At 40.1% G+C, this 20,793-nt stretch overlaps 1 protein-coding gene across 4 annotated transcripts in view; it reads right to left on the reverse strand.

Moving 5' to 3' along the window:
* The window catches only part of Foxj3 (forkhead box J3), an 83,532-nt gene extending 63,476 nt beyond the window's left edge, over window positions 1–20,056 (reverse strand). For 2 of the 4 annotated variants that reach the window (XM_032899133.1, XM_032899131.1), the window contains exons 1-2: window positions 19,867–20,056; window positions 2,618–2,678 (exon numbers count right to left, since the gene is read on the reverse strand). In XM_032899133.1, the coding sequence (XP_032755024.1) occupies window positions 2,618–2,661 (44 nt within the window). In that variant the 5' untranslated portion in view covers window positions 2,662–2,678; window positions 19,867–20,056. Of the gene's footprint in view, window positions 1–2,617; window positions 2,679–19,187; window positions 19,267–19,475; window positions 19,732–19,866 lie in introns of those variants that run through there. The other 2 variants (XM_032899132.1, XM_032899134.1) reach the window with 2 other exon arrangements.
* Between the last annotated feature and the right edge of the window lie 737 nt (window positions 20,057–20,793).

Here is a 20,793-nt window from a genome sequence, read left to right on the forward strand (position 1 = left end):
GCAGGGCATGTTGGAAAGGCCTGGCCAGAGTCAGCAAAAGGCCAAGCAAGGAGCCCTGAGCTAGCTAGACAGCTGGAGTGGGGAATGCAACACAAGGTAAAAGCTAAAAGTCCCAAGAGTCTAAACTAAAGGTATTAAATTTGAAAAAAACAATAAAAAAGTTAAATATAAAAAATCTCTAGGGGCTGGGGATTTAGCTCAGTGGTAGAGCACTTACCTAGGAAGCGCAAGGCCCTGGGTTCGGTCCCCAGCTCCGAAAAAAAGAACAAAAAAAAATCTCTAATTAAAATATAAAAAACAAAACCCTTAGAAAAAATTTTAAAAATAAAAAAATGCTTTTTATGACACAATGCATCTGGATTCTATATGATCTTACTTCACTTATCAGCATAAAGATGGCTATTTTTTCAATGATTACAGTTTTATATATCCTCCTTGGGAGAGATCAAGATAAGACAGACTTAGGGGAAAAAAGCCTAAAAAGTTAAATACTAGATTAGGGACCATAAAATGGGTTTAAAAAAAAAATCTTTAAATAAAATTTAAAAACCCTCAAAAAAATCCAATCTAAAACTTACAATATCAAAAAAATAGTTCCAAAATTTCCACAAGAGTTTAAAAAATTTAAATGGCAGCCTATAGAAATACAATATTTTAAATTAAAAATCCAGATTCTGCTTATTGATGCTAACTTAAAGCAATGCCACACGATGGATTGTGTGCTTCATTTTACAGTTAAAAATTAAAATCTGTATGAATATCAATACAATCAATTAATACAAGTTTAGAGTTCCAACAGACTTGAGTTCTGTGGGTGATGATTCTGAGATTACATATTTTCTAGGGTTGATGGTTATCTTGGAGATGCCTTCAGATTAAAACTAATGATGCTCAGACATATATGTCCATTAAAATACAACAATTTTATGGACATTATGGCATAAAGCCTACTCCAGATAGAGCTTATACTCATCAAAGTCAAACCATTATGAAAAGCCCTAAAAGGAAGTTTTTTTAAAAATGCTCATAAAACAGAAAGGGGAGAAAACTAGACTCTGTCTCAAACCTACATACTCTTGAAATTCACATTTATGGAACTAGCACTGTTTCTCTCTCTCCTCTCGCCCTCTGTTCATTATGTCCTGTTCCAGTAACACTGGCCAGTATAATATTCCTCAAACACAGAAAAGCCTCTTATTGTGGCAATTTCTAGATTCCCTCACTTAGAATGTCCATTCTCTACATACCAAATATGTATCTGGCTCACTCCATCACTCTTTCAGCTCTACATGCAAATGTCTCCTTTTCAGTGAAGCTTTCCCTGGGCTATTCTAACCCAGTTCAAAGTAACACCTACTCCTCTGTTCTAGTCTCTTCCATTTCCTCCTCAGCCCTCATCAGGAACTCTCAGTATCTGGCAAATAGTTCTACTTATTTTGCTTTAAAAAAAAAAAAAAAGCAAGACAGCAGCAACAAAGCGTTACTGTAGTTCAATGGAGAACAATGCTGCTGTACTGTGGACGACTGTTAGAATGATGCTGGCAGTGCATCACATGAATAAATGATACGGACTGCAGCATCTGGTAACTAGTCGCTGTTGCAATTTAAATTTTATACTCTAAATTTTCATTTGAAAATCTTCAGTTAAAATTAGTTTTAGATTTTTTTTTTTCTTTTTCTTATTGAGACAGGGTCTGTTATGTAGCCCTGGCTGTCCTGGAACTCACTAAACCAGTCTGGCCACAAACTCAGACCCACCTGCCTCTGCCTCCTGAATGCTGAGTTTAAAGGCGTGAGCTATCACACCAAGCAAGGTTACTTTTCAAAAACTGCTCTTCAGGGCTGGAGAGATGGCTCAGTGGTTAAGAGCACTGACTGCTCTTCCTGAGGTCCTGAGTGTTCAAATCCCAGCAACCACATGGTATTTATTTAATATATATATTAAATAAAACCTGCTCTTCAACCAACAGTCACACAGTCACTCAATGTATAGGACATGGAAATCTAGGAAAGTTTTGTATTTGTCTGCTCTACCTACCACTGTATTTTTTTTTGTATTTAACAAAAAAAAAAAAAAAAAAAAAAAAAGAAATATTTCGGTAACTTAAAAAAATCTGAAACCACTAGCTTGTACAAAACAACTTAATTCCTATTTTCTACATTTATTTGTTTAGTTTAATGTAGAAAATGGTAATCTAAATAAACACTCCTCAGAAACAAGTTAAAGTCAGTAATTCAGTCTTTATTAATCATCTGTTACAAAGCAAACAAATGTATTTTTTAATTAAAGCAAATAGAAAACAGCTTACATTTTTTAAGAAATAACAACAAAAAAGTGTAGTTATGGTATTTCATGATCAAGATTATCCCTGGAGACTAAGAAGAGATCTAAATACCATTACCTTAGAAGTCGCTGTAAGCACAAATACCCCCACTGCACCAAAATGCACAAAACAGCAGTATTTTTCCTACAGCAAAGGTGAGTTACTGTACTTCACTAGGGAATAAGCTGTGGGGCTATTTCATAAACAAAACAGTTTATAAAGTTAGTTACTGAGCACCTTGAAATTCTCTGCATCATGACATGATGAACTGGGGTTGGGGGGAATGTACTCACCTTAATGAAGTTACAGATGGACAGGCTTGTCCATACACACCCATCTGGCCACAAAGAGAATCTAAAAGTAAAGAAGAATTCATTATTAGATGCTTCAAAGTAAATTGATCTATAACTCAACTAACTACAATTTAATTAAAATGCTGAACAAAAATCAAAAGCTAAAGGAATCACCACTATTAAAGCATGTATGAATGAAAAGAACATGACAGTATCAAAGATGCGCATATCGAGACCTCATAATATTTAACAGATGAGTCATAGGGCGTGTGCCCAGTGTTTGTAGAATCCTAAGCATTCCAGCACAGCACCTGAAAGCTACCATTCGCCCTGAGCATACCAGTATCTACACCCACACCATCTCCTGCACACAACTAGTCTCCATCTAGCTTTATTAACCATTATAGACTTGTTTAGAATAAATGGATAAATGTATTTATTAGCAGGACTATATAACAATGGCAGAATACCAACTATTTGTACTAGGCACAAAGATAATCCACAAATGCCAAGGGATTAGCAGGTATTACAAAAAGATTGGAGGAGGTTAAGTACACACTGTGTAGAATGTATGTATGTGAAGACATGAGCAACCGAAGGGAGTGCTTATCCCAAAGAGTCTGCTCTCATTTCTAGCCGCAGCCCAACTCTGTTAAGCAGCATTTTAGACAGTGTTGAAAGAACTTCCCAGTTCTCAAAAGAAAAAAATTCAAACTTTAATTCAACTCTGACTCCTATTTTCTAATCATTATAAGAGCCATATAAATCACTAGATTTTATTCTAAGTTTATAATAACCTTTAAGAAACTTAATGGGTTCTCAGCAACTAACAAAGAAACATGTGGAATGGCAATCCTCTGATAGTTTATTTACTTTGTTTCTCTGCTAGAATACAAGTTCCACAATGAAAGGAATTTTTTGTCTGCTTCCTTTCCTTTTATCACCATAATCTGACTGTCATCATATTTATTCAATGACATTGCTTCTGTAATTGAAAAAAAAAACAGAAAGTTAAAATAATAGGCTGGAGAAATGGTCCTGCAAGCCTGGCACCCTCTTTCTATTCCCAGGACCCACAGAAATTACCAAGTCTGTGAACACAAGCCTCTGACCTCCACATGTGCACATCTGAACACAGACGACTTTTTTAAAAGCAAATTAAAATAAGATGTTTGAAACTGACTAGATCTCTAACCCAGTCTCTGTGTCTTATACTTCTATCTTTACATAATTTAGGACCAAGAAGAGCAAATTATATCCAGAATATATACAGAATCTTCAAAACTCAAAACTCAACCTAATTTAAAAATAGGCAAGGATTTTAACAGTCAGTTACAGGTGAATTATCTCACAAAGAGATAGGTATTCAGCATTATTCACCACAAAAGAAATACAAATCAAAACCACAATCACAGCGGGAACCCGGCTTAGGGGAGAGACTAGTGAAAACCTGCATTTGACCCCTAGAAGCCATGGTAGAAAGAAGAGAACACCTGCACCCACACATAACAGTTAAATAACTTGTAAGCTTTAAACTTCTTAAAGTTCTTAAAAATCTTACAGTTGCTAGTGTTGCTCCTCTGAAAACACAGCAGCCAATCAAAAAGCTAAACGCTGATTTACCATATCATATAAACCAGCAATTGCACTCCTAAGGAGAGAGAAGCCAGCATCCCTAAATATATAAATATATTAATCCTAACAACAAAAGAGTAAGACAATCTGGATGCCCACCAACTTGGTGTGTTAAATACAAAAGCACTATGTCCATGCAGCACTGACAAAAGAAAATGACGTAGGCCATAACACACACACCCTTGAAAACATTATGCTAAAGAAAAGACAAAAACACCCTATGCACCATATAATTCCTTCCATCCATACAAAATTGGCAAATCTGAATTAGTAAACAGAGTCTACTAGTGGTTTCTCAGAACTAGCAGGGAAAAAAGTAAGAGGATGAGAGGAATTGGCTACTAGAGAGTATGGAGTGTCTTAGAGGGGTAGGAAAAGATTCTAAAATTAGATTCCCAATGAAAGGAAGCTATAACTTCCAATATTAAGAATTCATAAAGTAAGAATCACCTCCCTGCTACCTAAAAACAGTCTAAGAAAAAAAGAAAGAAAAAACACTGCTGACTTTAAAAAAGATAAAGACAATGTATTTCAAGACAGGATTTTTTCTGCATACCCCTGGCTCTCCTGGAACTTGTTCTGTAGTCAAGGCTGGCCTTAAACTCACAAAGATCCACCTGCCTCTGCCTTCAGAGTGCTAGGGCTAAAGACGTGCCACCACTGCCTGGTCATTCCTAGCCCATTCCTAGAGATACTAATTTACTAATGTCAAGTGAAACCCACGCTGTTAATTAAAAGTTCTATCAGGAGAATTTGATATATAAGTTAATTCAGGTTTAGGGCAAAGTCATCAGAAAGGTTTCACATAATTTTCAATCCTGCTCAACCCACAGGCTGCCTGAGTAGTTCATTTCTAAAACAACCAAAAAGGGATAGATATCCACAGCTAACTGGGAAAGCAGTTACACAAACTGTAATCCTGTCATCCCCGATTCAGATCACTGAATGAACTAGAGAATGCCACATCAGGGCATTCGCTTTGAACTGGCAGAAACCTTGGACTTTGGGTAGGAACAACAGGCTGGGTACATCGACTGTAATTCTCTGGATACTCATTATTAGTTCCTAGACTCACACACAGTTTTCTTTCTCTCAAAGATGTTTATGAACTGGAAGAATAAAAATGCTTCTGGCATAGTAAAAACTTGGTTCTAGTTCCACTGAGAAAGGTGGTAAGATCCAGTGACTACTGGATGACAGTTCAGTAGAAGAGCACATGCTTAGCATGGACAAGGCTAAGGATCCAATTCCTCAGCACCACGATAATAAAACTAAATTAAAGTGGTTTTTAAAACAGCCAGTAGAAACATGAGTGACAGACCAAACCGAAAGGATATAATCTGGATTCATTCAAGAGACAATCAGTCAATGGGTTTCTGATCCAGACATAATTAAAGGGATGCATTCATAGTATTCTAAAACAGGGAGTGATGGCACAGGCCTGTTTACCCTATCACTTTGGAGGTGAAGGTCATCCTGGACTTCATGAAGCCTCATCAGATAGACACACACACACACACACACACACACACACACACACACACACACACAGATACACATAATCTCTCTCTCTCTCTCTCTCCTCTTCCCTCCCCCTCCTCTCTCCCTCCCTACTGACAGCATTACAGAGGGGGGTAAGGGAGAGAAGAAGGGGAAAGTAAGGCAATTATAATTAAGGCAATACTAACTGGGGGCAAAAAAAAAAAAAAAAAAAAAAAAACCTACCCTGTACTACTTCACTATGCACCTGTCTCTGCCACTGGAATTCTGGTTCCTAGTGGGTTAATACATGTCTAATAACTTCTACCTATCTCACAATGACTGGCATATGTTTTGTACATAATTTCCCAAAACACTTGCTGAACTGATAAAAAAAAAAAATCGGGTACATGTTTCAAAGTAATACAAAAGAATTGTGTATAAGAAACAGATTTAAAAAAAAAAAAACCCCAAAGTAGTCAAATGATGACAAAGTCAACAAGAGGAAGGTCAGGCATGCTATGGCTTAAGGTTTAGGCATGCCAGCCTAAAATGTTGACATTTGATGGCTGAAGCAAGAGAGACACTTCAAGGCTAGTCTGGCTACATAGCAAGTTCTAGTCAGTTATCTGTATTTCTTTCCCTGCTACTGTGATAACTACACAGGCAAAAGAAACTTAAGAGAGAAAGATCTTAATTCTGGCTTACAGTTAAAGGTACAGCCCATCATGGTGGGGGTCAGAGTGACAGGAAGCCTGAAGCACCTGGTCACATGGCATCCACAATTAGAAAGCAGAGAACATGACTAAGGGCCTACTTTTTTTTTACCAGTTCCAAACTTCCAGTGCCACCCAAACAAGACAAATCTCAACACACAGGCATACAGAGAGGCCATCTCCTTGCCAGCTAACTCTAGATTCTGTTAGATTGACAACTAATGCCAACCATCACAGACTGCCTGGAAACCTGGTCTACACACAGTGAAGACCCCTACCTTAAAACAAAAAGAGGACACAGGGGAGCTATGGTTTGGATAAAATAAAATAAAAAAAAAAAAAAAAAAGATGACTAAATGCACCATGTGAACTTTGCCTGAATCCTGATTCAATTAAAAGCCAACTGTAAAGGCATTTTAAAATAATCAGGAATTTGATTATGTACTAGAAATCAAATATTGACATGAAATACTGTCAATTTAAATTTAGGGAACTACTTAGCCATACCTAGAGAAATGGCTAAGTAGTTAAAGCACTTGCTGTGCAATCATGAGGACCAGTTTGAATTCATAGAGCCCTGGCAGGCATAATAGCTACCCAGCTACAATTTCAGTGCTTACAATGAAAAGACAGGATTTCCATCAGGCAAACCTATGGGAGAATACTGGGTTAACTGAAAAAGTGCCTGAAAAAGTGCCTTAAAGGGTAAGGAGAGTGATTAAGAAAGACTCAATGTCAACCCTGATCCTACACACACACACACACACACAACACACACACACACACACAGGCACCCCACATACATATATGAGTAGAAAAAATACTATAGATTATTATTATTATAATAATGGCATATAAATCTAGCTTCTCTCCTCCCTCTTCCCCCGTACCCCCTGTCCCAACCCCTGCCCCTTGTCCCTTCTCTTCCTCTTTCTCTCTCAACACCAAATGATGGACAACACCGTGTAGCAAAAGGGCCTAGAGAACCCGGGGGGCACAGGATTTAGAGGCTTCCACAGCAGTCTTGGTCAAAGCCACCAGGCTAGTGAAGTATTTGGGAAGTTGGTCCTGGTGTTGTGTTCCAAGGAGGAAGCCACTGCCATCCGAGGGGCCATCATCTTGGCCAAACTTTCCATCGTCCCTGGGCAAAGATGCTACTGGGGGAACAAGATTGGCAAGCCCCACACTGTGCCATGCAAGGTAACAGGCTGCTGTGGCTCTGTGTTGGCACTTCTCATTCCTGCCCCCAGAGGCACTGGCATTGTCTCTGTTCCTGTGCCCAAGAAGCTACTAGTAATGGCTGGTATAGATGACTGCTACACTTCAGCCAGGGGCTTTACTTCTGCAACCTTTGATGCCATCTCCAAGACCTACAGCCACCTGACCCCTGACCTCTGGAAAGAGACTGTGTTCACCAAGTTTCCATATCAGGGATTCACTGATCATCTTGTGAAACCCACACCAGAGTCTCTATTTAAGGACCCAGGCTCTAGCTGTGGCTACCACATAAGGTTTTTTTATACAAGAAAAATAATGGTAATCAAGTCTATTAAAAAGAAGGAAAAAAAAAAAGGCTATGAGTCTAGTGTAATGGCACAGGTCTTTGATCCTAGCAGAAGCAGATGGATCTCAAAGAGTTTTGAGGTCAGCCTGGTCTACAGAAGTCCCAGGTCAGCCAGATATACAAAGTAAAATACTCTCTAAAAAAAAATCTATTAGTAATAAGAAAATAAAAATAAAAAACAGTACGGTACTTGAAGAACATGAAAAACTCTCAATTGTCGAACCTCAATAAATGAGGATCCATTTTACTTTTTATACTGGAGATGGACAACAGGATGGAGAATCAAGTCCAAGACCCCACAGGTCTAATAAGCAGTCTTTCACTAAGCTATATGCCTAAGACCTATTACTTTTATTATTTATTACTCTTAATTATGTTGATACAGGGTCTCATTAAATTGCCCAGGCTGGCCTTGAACTTATTCTGTAGCCCAAGCAAGCTAAGTCTGTGATCCTGTTGCCTTAACCTCCCAAGCAGCTGAATTACAGGTCCACACCACCAGGCCCAACTTATATTTAATACACTTCAGCACATACTTAATAGAGCAGGTAGACTCAAGTCTTTGGATACTATTTATTCAACTCCAGTATTTGTACAATTGTCTTTCTTTTCTTAAATTTCAGGAAGCAAAGAATGAATATGACCTCTGAGACAATGGCATATGTAATGAGGAAAAAATGGGCACTCATTTGATAACTCTATTAAAAAGAATTCTCTCTGAATCAACTCTAAGAAATTCTTGTAAATCAACACCAGCGCTGAATATGAGCCAGCCAGGGTAGGGCCTCTGCTAAAAAGAAGTAAATACAGTCTCAAGCTTCATTAGAAAGCGAGTTTCAGACCAAGAAGGGAAACAGCCTACTAAATTCTTCACTTAGTTTGCAGTGGAGTATTGTGCTGTTTAAGCAGCCATATTAAGAGCACTTACAAAGCTGAGTGCTCAAAGGGAAAGATTCATAATACTAGTGAAGAACTTAGGAACCAAAAGGCCGTAGTTGTGGTGGGGCACTATGGCGAAGGGGAAAGCGGATCTTTTTGAGTTTGAGGTCAGCATAGTCTACATCCCAAGTTTTAGGGTAGCCAAGACTGGGTAGCAAAGACCCTATCTTCATTAAAAATACAAAGGGAACCATGTCAAATGTAAAAGAGAAGCTAGGTCTATTTAGCCTGAAGAAGAAAACATTTTCCAGCTTCACAGCTCAATTCTAGTATATAGACTGAGAACATTATTTTCCTGAGGCTTTCCTGGCTGTTAATGAGTATTCAAAAAAGTGAGAAAAAAAACATTTTTCACTCCAAAAGACACAAAAATGTTCAATAATTTTAACTACTTCGTGACTGTTCATGAAAAGGTGACAATTTATTGATTTCCCACAATTACCTGCCAAGCTTCAAGTACAAAGAAAGAACAATGAACTTTTTAATATTCTGGTATACAGTTTGGGAAGCTTCTTTTATGCTTCATCTCTTAAGTTTCTGATTAGTCTTTCAGCCGAAAATGCCCATATCACATCCCATTTCAAATACTATCTGTTGTATGAAGCTTTCTTCATCAGTGGAAGCAAAACCATTACTTTCTGGTAAATCCATGGCTCTTTAGCTACACCTGGGAACAAACTGCCTTTTAAGTGCCATTTGACAGTCCCTTCTATACACAGCACTCAAATTGTCCATTAGAATAATACTTGTTAAATACCTGAAGAGTTAACTTGTGGGGAAAAAAAGAGAGAGACTACAGGTTCTACTGTTCCACAGAGGAAAAAAGACTGGTTAGTAGTAAATTTTGCTTCACTTAGTGCCTACATAAAGAGCAGGCCACCCTTTTTCTTTTCAGACACGGTCTTCAATCCGGCATCTCTCCCAGCACTCAGCTCACCTCTGCCTGACTCCCTTCCTGAGTGCTGGGTGACAACACTCAGTACCTTCCCACACTTCAACTACCACTGATGACAGGCTTGGGAAGAGTAGCTAAATGGCCATGCCTTAAGTGTTCTAGTAGGAAACTTCAATGGTATGAATGACTAACTCGATATTCTAGGAACTACAATTTATTTATCTCATCATACTTGGGGAAAGGTAACTTGATACATATTATTTTTAGCAATATTAAAAATCTTAAAATTAGTTGCCATGCAATGGTGGCTCAAGCCTTTAATCCCAGCACTCAGGAAGCAGAGGCAGGTGAATTTTTGTGAGTTTAATTTAAGGTTAGCCTGGGGGTTGGGGATTTAGCTCAATGGTAGAGCGCTTGCCTAGCAAGCTCAAGGCCCTGGGTTCAATCCCCAGCTCCGAAAAAGAAAAAGAAATTTAAGGTTAGCCTGGTCTACAGAAGTGAGTTCCAGCTAGGACTACACAGAGAAACCCTATCTTAAAAACAAAACAAAAATTAAAATGAAATACAAAATGCCTTTTCATGTACTACTTTACTGAATACGTAAAAATCCCTACAACACCTTCTGCACAGTAAGTCACTTGCCATTTAACATTTCTCATACACCCAATGGTGGTTCCATCAGATTATATCACCAGTAACATTACAGCCATCAATGTTTGCATAAGCACACTGATTGTCCCCAGTGACAAAGTCATCTAACACTTCTTAGAACATGTCCCCTTTTACTAGGTAACAGAACTGCAGCAAAGATAAAAACAGATATTATCTCCATCCTTGAGAGTAAATGTAAGGATCTTTGGGGAGGTACAGCTGGCTTTTAAAGCAGGATCTTACTACTTGTAATCCTGCCTCTACTAGAGAACAATTTCTTAAATCATGGTATCAATGCAAACCTGGTAATCTCCCATGAGTCAGAATGCCTAAGTCATCTATGGCAGTAACACATGTTCCAGAGATGAGCGAGCTTATGGCACATACCGTAATGCAAGCACTTGGGATACTGAAGCAGGAGGGTTGTGGGTGAAGGCTAGGCTGGGCTATACCAAGATATTGTCTCAAAAACAGGGAAGGGGTGAAGAAATGCTCCTTAAGGGCAATCTTGAGGTTTCTCACCTTCATCATTTGTGGGTGTGGAATATGTGCTTGAAAAGGTCAGAGGGCAATTTTCAGGAATTGGTTCTCTCCTTCTATTCCATGTCAGTCCTGGGAATCAAACTCAGGTTGCCAAGCTTGGAGAAAACTGTCTTTACCCACTGAGCCACACTACAGGTTCAAGGGCATGCTTTACATCAGCTCTTCTTAAAGCCATTCTTCCCTACCCCTGAATGCATTAAGTTCTTCAAACAAACCTGCTAAACACTGCCTTTCCAGGTAAAAACTAGCCATCAGAAGCAGTCAGAGGCACCACTATTACTGGGAGGATGGCTCTGTGCTATCTCTCTAACTAAGCATCTGTGGTCTTCGCTAGCATGGATCCTGCTTTTCACTTGCCTGGACAGAAACAGATGAAAAATAGATGACCAATCAAATAAGAGAATTAATTAATTCAATGTTCCTGGATTGAAACCATTACCTTAAACAAACATTAACAGTTTTGTTTTTCTTAGTAAAAGTCTGCCAGATAATGAAAAAGCAGGTAAGTAAATCCTTAGGTCTCATCTTCATTTCAAACTAGACTACCATCTCAAGTAACTTAACAGAAATAACTGCTGTAAGTAAACCTGGGATTTAAATCACCTAACACGGGTTGGAGAGATGGCTCGGCGGTTAAGAGCTCCAACTGCTCTTCCAGAGGTCCTGAGTTCAATCCCCAGCAACCACATGGTGGCTCACAACCATCTGTAATGGGATCTGGTGTGTCTGAGGACAGTGTACTCGTATACATAAAATAAATAAGTAAATCTTTAAAAAAAAAATCACCTAACACATTTACAACTTGATCCATAACACTATAATCAAGTCATTTATCAAACCAATTTATCTATAAAGCTTCTTAGCAAATACTTCAACAGCACCAAGTATTTAAACTGCTCTTCAAAAGACTTAACTTTTCAATGTTATGTGAACCATAAAAATTCAATTTTCCAAATGGAACATGTTTAATCGTATAGAAAGGTTCATGAAGAGACACTTTAAATTATCCACTGTCATGGTTTTCTCTCAGTCTGGTTTTTGTTGTTTTGATTTCTATTCAGTAAAATTTCCTTGTACACTATCAGTCTTTTTACCTATCAGGCAACAGACAACAGGTCTATCTATCCAGATAGATACCTACATTAGAACCATATGTTTAATTTCTCTAAAATTTACTAGCATGCACTTCCATTCTGAAAGGGTGGGAGACCTAACTGCGACTTAGCAATCCTTAAATTCCTATTCTGATTCTTTCCTATCTCACCTCCAGAATACTAACAGCAGAAATGGAGACTCAAGTAAGAATGCTTCCAATGACTAAAAATGGACCTAATCGAACAAGAAATTGTACTTGCTAATTTTACATGTTTACATGAAGCTTTACAGTATCATAGTTACACTCTTATCTAAAGAACTGATCATTTGGGATCTCTATGGCCTTTCACTTCCACATCAAAAACCTAAATTTTGTTTCTCACTATAACTTCATCAATTTTCTACTTAAAAAAAAAAAACAGAATACAGGAAATGGGTTCCAGTGTCAGCTCTACTAATAGTAATTAAGTGACACTCTTGTCAGTTGATTTCATGTCAATCCTACCTGTATTGCAGGGCTGTTATAAAGCCCAAAATCCAACATCAATCATTATTCAAATGTAAGGTGGAAATATTTCAAAAGTACACATGCTCTAACTAATATGACACATAATTTTCTAACACACCAAGTATTTCTGATGGTGTTTGCTACCCATTTATACATAAGATAAAACCATCAATCTACTTCATACCTTACCTGTCTAGCCTGTGTAAAATATTATATTCATATATCCAAGAAAAACAGCAGAAACACCACTTACTTTCTCCCACAACATTATGCCCTATCTTTATTCAAAGAATCAACCTACCCTTGACTGTTAAGTGTTAACTGCTGTGACTACAACTCATTCCCAAAAGTCCTAAACACTAAGCAACAGAAACTTGATTTAAATTATTTTAATAATAATCACCCACAATCTAGAATGTAAACAATAACCTATTTCTGTCATCCTATAACTTCCTCCCAAAGACATCTCTGTAAAGAAAGAAAATATGAAACTGCTACTGAATGCCAGCAGTCTTACGCCCTAGTGTATTCCTCTCACATATCTCACAGCCAACAATAGAAACTAAGATCTATTAGCAGTTTAAAAGTAGGGTCAGATCTCAACATTAGGCAAAAGTAGATTCTAATTTCTGTGGCTTTTAATATGTACACACTGGCACTAAACTTTACTTCTAATTGATCCAATTCCACTAAGCAGGACTCTTATTGGCTGGGAAGAATTCAATTGCAGCTCTTAGCTTTGTACTCCAGATGAAAATTTTGCTGAAAGTCAGTTGACTAAGAAAAGTCTCCTTTAGACACAGTCATCAAGAAATGATGGCCAACTCTTCAGTGAGCTCAAGAGTCTCCACTACACAGAACTTGAAAATAAAGAAGAACAGCAAAGGGAGTTGATGATAACTCTAAAAATCCTCTTGGCCTATATTCTATTACACTCACTTAGTGTGTGTAGTGGGGAGAATACAGGCATGCCATGGAGCCTGTACGATGGTAGAGGACACTTTGTGGAAATCAGTTTTCTCCTTCTAGCATGTGTGTTCTGGGGACCAAATTCAAGTCACCAAGTTTGGCAGCAAGTACCTTTACTGACTAAGCTACCTCACAGGCTTTCTTTTTTTAGACTTACTGTATTCATATACATGTCTAAGTGGGTGTGTGGAAACATGTACATGCACAAGTTCATGACTTAACCTCAAACAGAAGCCAAAAGAGGGTGTTGATCCCTTGAAGTTGGAGTAAAGGCAGAAGCAGCATACTGGGTTTGTTACATGGGTGCTAGAATCCAAACCCTAGTCCTCACAACTGCACAGCAAGCATGCTTAATCTCTGAGCTATTTGTCAGCTAAGACTATATTCTAAAAGTCACTCTTCATTAAGTCTGAACCTGTCATAGAGTACTTCACTCACTAAAGACAGAAAATAAAAAGTTTGGTATTAATATAGATACAATCACACCAAAATAAAATCATGTTAGATTTATGGTAAAATTCTTAAAGTAATTAAAGTCACCTACAAAATACTAGAAACTGGGTCTAAAAAGGGTAAAGCTCTTATCCTATTATAGTATTGCAGTTTGGCACCATAAGCCATTTGTTCTGACCTCATTGTACAAGAGTTATTCATCAATTTGAAAAAATATCCAATCTAACATATCAAATAGAATAGCAGCTAAAGATACCTATCAACAAAGGTTACTTAAAACAAGCAGAGTGTCATTGTTATAAATATAAGCACAACATCTGGTTCCTTGCAACAAAGCTATTTCCATAACCCAACAGATGGCCCACAGTAATAATGCTTTGTTGATCTGGTTATAACAAATTCTATTAAATCAGAAATCCTGTACAGCGGAAGCTTTTCCCAATTTCAGTATAAGTCAATCTCTTTAACAAAAACACTGTACTTCAGTTCTTTTTGTACACTGAAATACAGTTTACCAACTACGACGGTCAAATCTTTGAAAGTTATTATGAAGTGCACTGTGATGTCTTCCTGAGTTCTGAGGTAGAAGAGGTAGAGTCCCCCGTTGGGACTGAAAAAGTAACTGCTCAAAATGGAAACAATCTGAGTTAGAAAGTCTGCGGGAGAGGCACAAATGAGTTCTGGTTCTCCACCTGAAATTTCTGAATAGTGTCAATGAGGGAATCTACAGGACAGAAAACATTGACAGTGAAGAGCACTTAGGATTGTAGTTGTTAGCTGAGACACTGTTAGGACAAACAAAACGAAACACACTGATGTCAGTATCTACCTTGTCTTAGGTCACATTAAAAGCAATGCTTGTGTAATGTCAAGTAATGTTTCACTGCTTCTCCAATTGTACTCAAATCCTATCTTCATATTCGGGTCCTGTTTTTCCTTGACTTAGTTTATTAATTCATAATCAGTGAGTAAAACAGTATAGTAATTAATTCTGAGTTCTGAAAATGACAGTGAAACTTCAAGACTTGGTTCTTTCCATTCCTAGCTAATTACCGTAGGCAATTTATTTTACCTTTCAGTGTCCATTTCCTTATCTGTAAAAATCTCATAATAAAATCTACTACTCAGAGATTGCTTTAAGAATCATATAATGAAAGTATTCTGAACACTTTGTTGCTAAAATAAGATCTCAAAATGTTAGTCATTATTAACATTATTATCATCACATTAAACACCAATAAAGTTCTAAAGGAAGGACAAAAATGAGTTGGGGATTTAGCTCAGTGGTAGAGCGCTTGCCTAAGAAGCGCAAGGCCCTGGGTTCGGTCCCCAGCTCCGAAAAAAAAAAAGAACCAAAAAAAAAAAAAAAAAAGGAAGGACAAAAATACATTTTGTTTGAACAGAGCAAATGAATAACAAAATTCTGCTAAGTCTTCACTCTAAGTCCCAAAGACTCATAAAAATTCAGTAATTCCCAGGTTGGGTGTGGTGGCTCATCCTTTTACTATACCCCAACACTAAAAAGATAGAGGCAGAATAACTTCAAGTTCAAGGGCAGGCTTGACTGAAATCCAAGCTCAAGGACAGTCAGAGAAACACAACAGAACTTTTTGGTTTTTTGTCCTTTTTGCAAAAAAGGAGACACTAAAAAGAAAAAAATGAGACGATTTCCCCAAGTGATAGGAATTTCCCAGTCCCCCTGATTCTCCAGGGATTTACACAGGAATGGATCCTTTAAGTAAGAGTGGTGGAATTGGCAAAAATAAGTAACAATGACATCTGCTCTAGTATTTTAAGTGCAATCAATCCTGGCCAAGTCACCTAACCTAGCTTTTCATCCTAAAGATGTTTTTTCTACACCACAGGTTTGCTGTGTGATCAAATGAGATAATATATGAAAATACACATAAATCACACGCTACACATGCTTAAGGACCAATTATGACTTACTTTTACCTTTAGCTCCTAATGCCTACTATAGCACAGTACAGTTTATAAGACTAAAAATGAAGTCAGAATTAGGAGAGTGAAGTTGATAGAGTGAAGAGTTTAAATGAATTAAGAATGGATTAAAAAAAAAGCACAGTATATCCAGACTGTAGAATATCTGGCTTTTATAAAAGGGGCTGAGACACTAACACATACCAGTATCAACAACCCTTAAAACAAGGGCAAAGTCAGACACAAAAGTCTGTCAGTGTGAAACAGTGTGACCCTTAGGTGTTTGAAGAGGAATGCTTTTAATTCAGGCCTCAGGAGGCAGAGGAAGACAGATCTCTGAATTTGAAGCCAGTCTGGTCTACATAGAGAGTTCCAGAACAGTCAGGACCCTGTTTCAAAAAAGAAAAAAGAAAAGAAGGAAAGGAAAAACAAACAAATAAACAAGAACTTTCTTCAGAACACTAGTTTCCCTGGAGAGAGAGCACATTGGTTAAGAGCACTGACTGCTGAGTTCAATTCCCAGAAACCACATGATGCCTCACAACCATCTGTATTGGGATCGAGATCCAATGCCCTCTTCTGGTGTGTCTAAAGACAGCTATAGTTTATTCACATACATAAAATAAATAAATCTAAAAAGAACATTAGTTTCTTTTTTGGTTTTTTTGATAGGTTTGCAGTAGGTAGTCCTAACTGCCCTGGAACTCAGAGATACTCCTACTCCCCTGTTTCCCAAGTGCTGGGATAAAAGGCATAGAACACTAGTTTCTTTTCCGAAGATAAACTCCATTTTTGATCATTGAATAACTCTGATATGATCAATAATAAGAATAAGAATAAGAATACCACCACCAGAGGAAACCTTAACCAGCATAAAATCTCTACAGATTGGTGAAAACCTAATTTGTCATGTTACCTTTCTTTTAAAATTCCTTCTTGTCTAGTTCATCCATCTTTGCATTAAGGTCAGAGTCTGAATTTTAAAACTGAATTAAATATTGTCAACAATCCTACTTTATAGAAAATCTTCCTGTTCTTGGCTTCTGTAACAGAAATTACTTCTTGGTTCTTCTCAGAATGCCTTATTTTTCTATTAACCTACTGTAAAACCCCAAATTCTGCAGGTTTCCCCCACTATACAGTATCTCTCCTGAAAAACATCTATTCAAGTGTTTTACTATACCACTTACAGGCCCATCCCTGCAAACCTACAGCTCACCTGACTGCGCACCACACAGGTATATGTAAAAGCTGACAATTCTGGGAACACTGTAAACCATTCAATAAACGCTATTATTTTATTTTCACAACCAGTCTCTTATGTCAGACTATTATTCCTAAAACTCTCCAAGAATATTCTAGTCAGGTTGCCTTTTCCTGCACACTCAGCTGACATAGACCTACCTCAGGTACATCGTTCCACTGTCTTAAGAAAGCACTATGGCAGCCTACCAAACCAAATCTCCTATCCTGACAGATCCTCAGCCAAGGTTCCTATTACTCACCAATGCAATGCTCTGTGACAGCCCTGTAATCTCCTAAACACACCTGTCTCCTCACCCTTTTTTTTTTTTGTGTGTGAAAATTCCTTTTTCACACCATTTATTTGGTCATATTATTTCAAATATAAGTCTGCTGTTATTTAATACACAAAATGATGAGTAAAGCTGATTCTCCATAAGCAGACAACTGCTCCTCCTTTTCAACACAAGTTGAAGCTTTCCGACACCAGTATTTTAGTCCTTGTCTCTATATATCTTACTTCACAGCACTGTGTTTTACAGAAGTATACAAATGCTGACTGCCCTGTTATAAAAATATGTCTGAGTATATCAGAACATTCTATTTTTCACCGCCCCACCCATACTTAGCATAATGAAAACAGAATCTGTATTTAAATACTTTTATTCTACATAGAAGGAAAAGGAAGAATATGCTGACACTTGTATCAAATAAAAAGGGAAAGGCACTATCAGAAATACATTTTAAGGCTACAATGTAGGCAGGTAGGCAGTTACAGTAGTAACACAGCCTGTAATTTCAGTACTTGGGAGGTGAAGGCAAGACAAGAGTTCACAGTCAGTCCTCACCACAGTGTATTAGAGGTCAACCTGGTCTACATAAGACTGTCTAAAATTAAAATGAAAAAAGGAAAAACTTCAGTGTGAAAAACAAGAGAATACTGGAAATTTTCACATCAAAAAGAGTGACTTCAAAATAGTAATTTTTATTTCACCCAAACAAACTGAAAGCCAAAATAAACATTCTTGACCTCATCCACAAACCACCTAATAAAGTCATTGGGAACTCCCAGCAGCACAAAACAGAGCAAGATCCACCTCAATCCAATACAAAACCAAAGAGAAAAGAGCTTCAAGTTCATCTTAAACAAAAAACTCAAAAACTAAATAACATCTACATATCCCTTCCTAACATAAACATAGAGATAACTTGGCCCCCCCAAAAAATGAGCAGCTATCGTTTTCTCCATAAATACTGTGGTTTAAAAACACTAAAAAGCGTCACTGCTCCTGTAAAGAGAGCAATCTATGGTCTCCAAAGAGGGAAAGATGTAAACAGTTAACCTGGAAGAGATATTAAAGGAAGGTTGGGAGGGAGACACGTATTTAAAAGTGTTTAAAAAACAAAAAAAAAAAAACAAAAAAACAGAGCCCAATAGTACCTAGTGCATTTTAGAAACGTGGACTAAAAGAACTTTCAAAACAGCAAGCGGGACTACCTAGTGCCTCTACTAGAGAATAATCTACGTGCATCATGCCCAATGGAGCATGCATGCTTTCTCACTAGGGAACAAAACACAAGGAAGAAATAAAGGCAAATGAACAGTGAAAGGCGAAAAGCAGCCCACCAGTTTCGAGCTCCCTGTCACGACTCATTCAGAAATCCAGCAACAACTTGAGCCCTGCATCAACACGGACTAGAAAATACTAGGCCAAAGAGACACAACCAAGTAGAATAGAGAAACCGTACACACCAACACATCAGTAGCAAGCGCTTGTCTCTGGAGGACTGAGTAGTAGAGAAAAGAGCAAGAGCTACTGGAGTAGAAAAGGTGTCAATGAACTAAGGTCTGGTATGTCCCCTACTAGTCTCAATTTCGTAAGAGTACAACTCTTGATTCTTCCATCAAACAACAGTCATCCTCGACAAAACAAACTGACCTTAACATCTTCCACGCTGCCCGGAAGAAATCACAGGGTAGACGGGGGGTAAAGCACGGGGGAAAAACATCTTGACCAACTGCAAAAATTGGACGGGGTGGGAGGGACGGGACACTACCACGTGGGCAGGATGCAACACACGCAGGACAGCAGCAACACGTCCGCATGCGAAGTCTGCCTTTGCCCCAATGCCAGAGAAGGACGCAGGGACAGGATGGGACGGAAGATGGGACCCTCGCCCCAGCCTCCTCACCCCCGCAGGGTACCCGCGACCCACGAGGCACTGACCCCCGTCCCGGCAGAATAGCGCCCGGAGCGCGCATCGCGCCGGGAACGGGACGAGCCCGGGCCAGGGGCAGGTCACCAAGCGATGAGGGCGCGACTGTCGCGGTCCTCCGCGGCCCGGGCATCCGCACCGCGGGCCCACCTGGGGGAGGGGCGGGCGCGAGCGGCGTTGAGCTGAGGGGCAGCGGCAGCTGAGGAGCGGCGCCGCGGGCGAGGGAGGGCCGCGCCACCAGGCCGGCCCAGCCCTGCGCCCACCGCCGGCCACTGGGAGCGTGCGCTGAGGACAGCGAGCGCCGCTCGCCCAGGGCAGCCCCGCCCGCGTCCGGAGATGCCCCAGCCCCGCCTCCCCGCCCGCCGCCCCAGCCCCGACGAGACCCTGGCGACGCGTGCTCACCTCAGGCTGCGCAGGCCGGGACGGCCCGGCCGAGCCCCCGGCCGCTGCGTGCGTCTCTGTTCCCCGCGAAAGGTCCCAACGGCGCCCTCAGCGAGCGGCCCAGGCCCGGAGCGGCGCCGAGAGCGGCGGCGGCGGCGGCGGCGGCGGGAGCAGCCAACATCCGGGGCCGCGCACCCGGAACTACTTCCCGGCCCGCTCCCTCCCACCCCCGCCTCCCGCGACGTCTCAGCGCTCCCGGCCCGGCGTCCTCGGCGCCACGGCCCGCCCCGTCGCTGCAGCGGCAATTTGCGAGGGATCCCTCCGCGGGGACAAGTAGTGCCTCTAGGCTCTCGCGGTTCTGCCTCCGTGCGGCCAGCGGGAACCGGCGGTGGGCGGTGCGGAGAGCCTTGCAGTGCTTGCGCCTCAGGCGTGAGAGCTGCCGAGGCGGCCTTGGCCCCTCTCTCGGGATTCCAACTCCTGAGGAATGCGCCTCGTGACCTCCCAGCCTTCCAGCCTCTTGTCACTGCGCGGCCCCGACAAGCACACAGCGCAGATTTTCCCGGCCGCCACTGGGGCGCTTTGGACCTTGCTTGGGGACACGCGTCCTTCGGAATGTCAAGAACCCGGGTTCGAGGCCCCTCCCTACCCAGGCATGTCATCTTGTCATTACCCCTGCCGCGTCATCCTCTCCATCTCGAGTTAGCTAGCCAGGTCGTGACCTCGCTATCAACAGGTGGAGCGTTTAGTAGGGTTGTTCAGACTTCCGGTAAACTTTGGACTTTCCCTCAGTCTTCACTGATCCTACCTTTGAACTATTAGCGCTGACAACCTGCCCTGTCCTTTTACACTTAATTACCTTGGGAGGTATTATTTGCTGCGCAGATGCTGTATTAAGTCACGTACTCTTCCCTGCAGCCTCAAGAACAATTGGGAACTTAAAGCATTTGC

The sequence above is a fragment of the Rattus rattus genome, chromosome 1 (assembly GCF_011064425.1).
Source record: "Rattus rattus isolate New Zealand chromosome 1, Rrattus_CSIRO_v1, whole genome shotgun sequence".
Classification (NCBI taxonomy): Eukaryota; Metazoa; Chordata; class Mammalia; order Rodentia; family Muridae; genus Rattus; species Rattus rattus.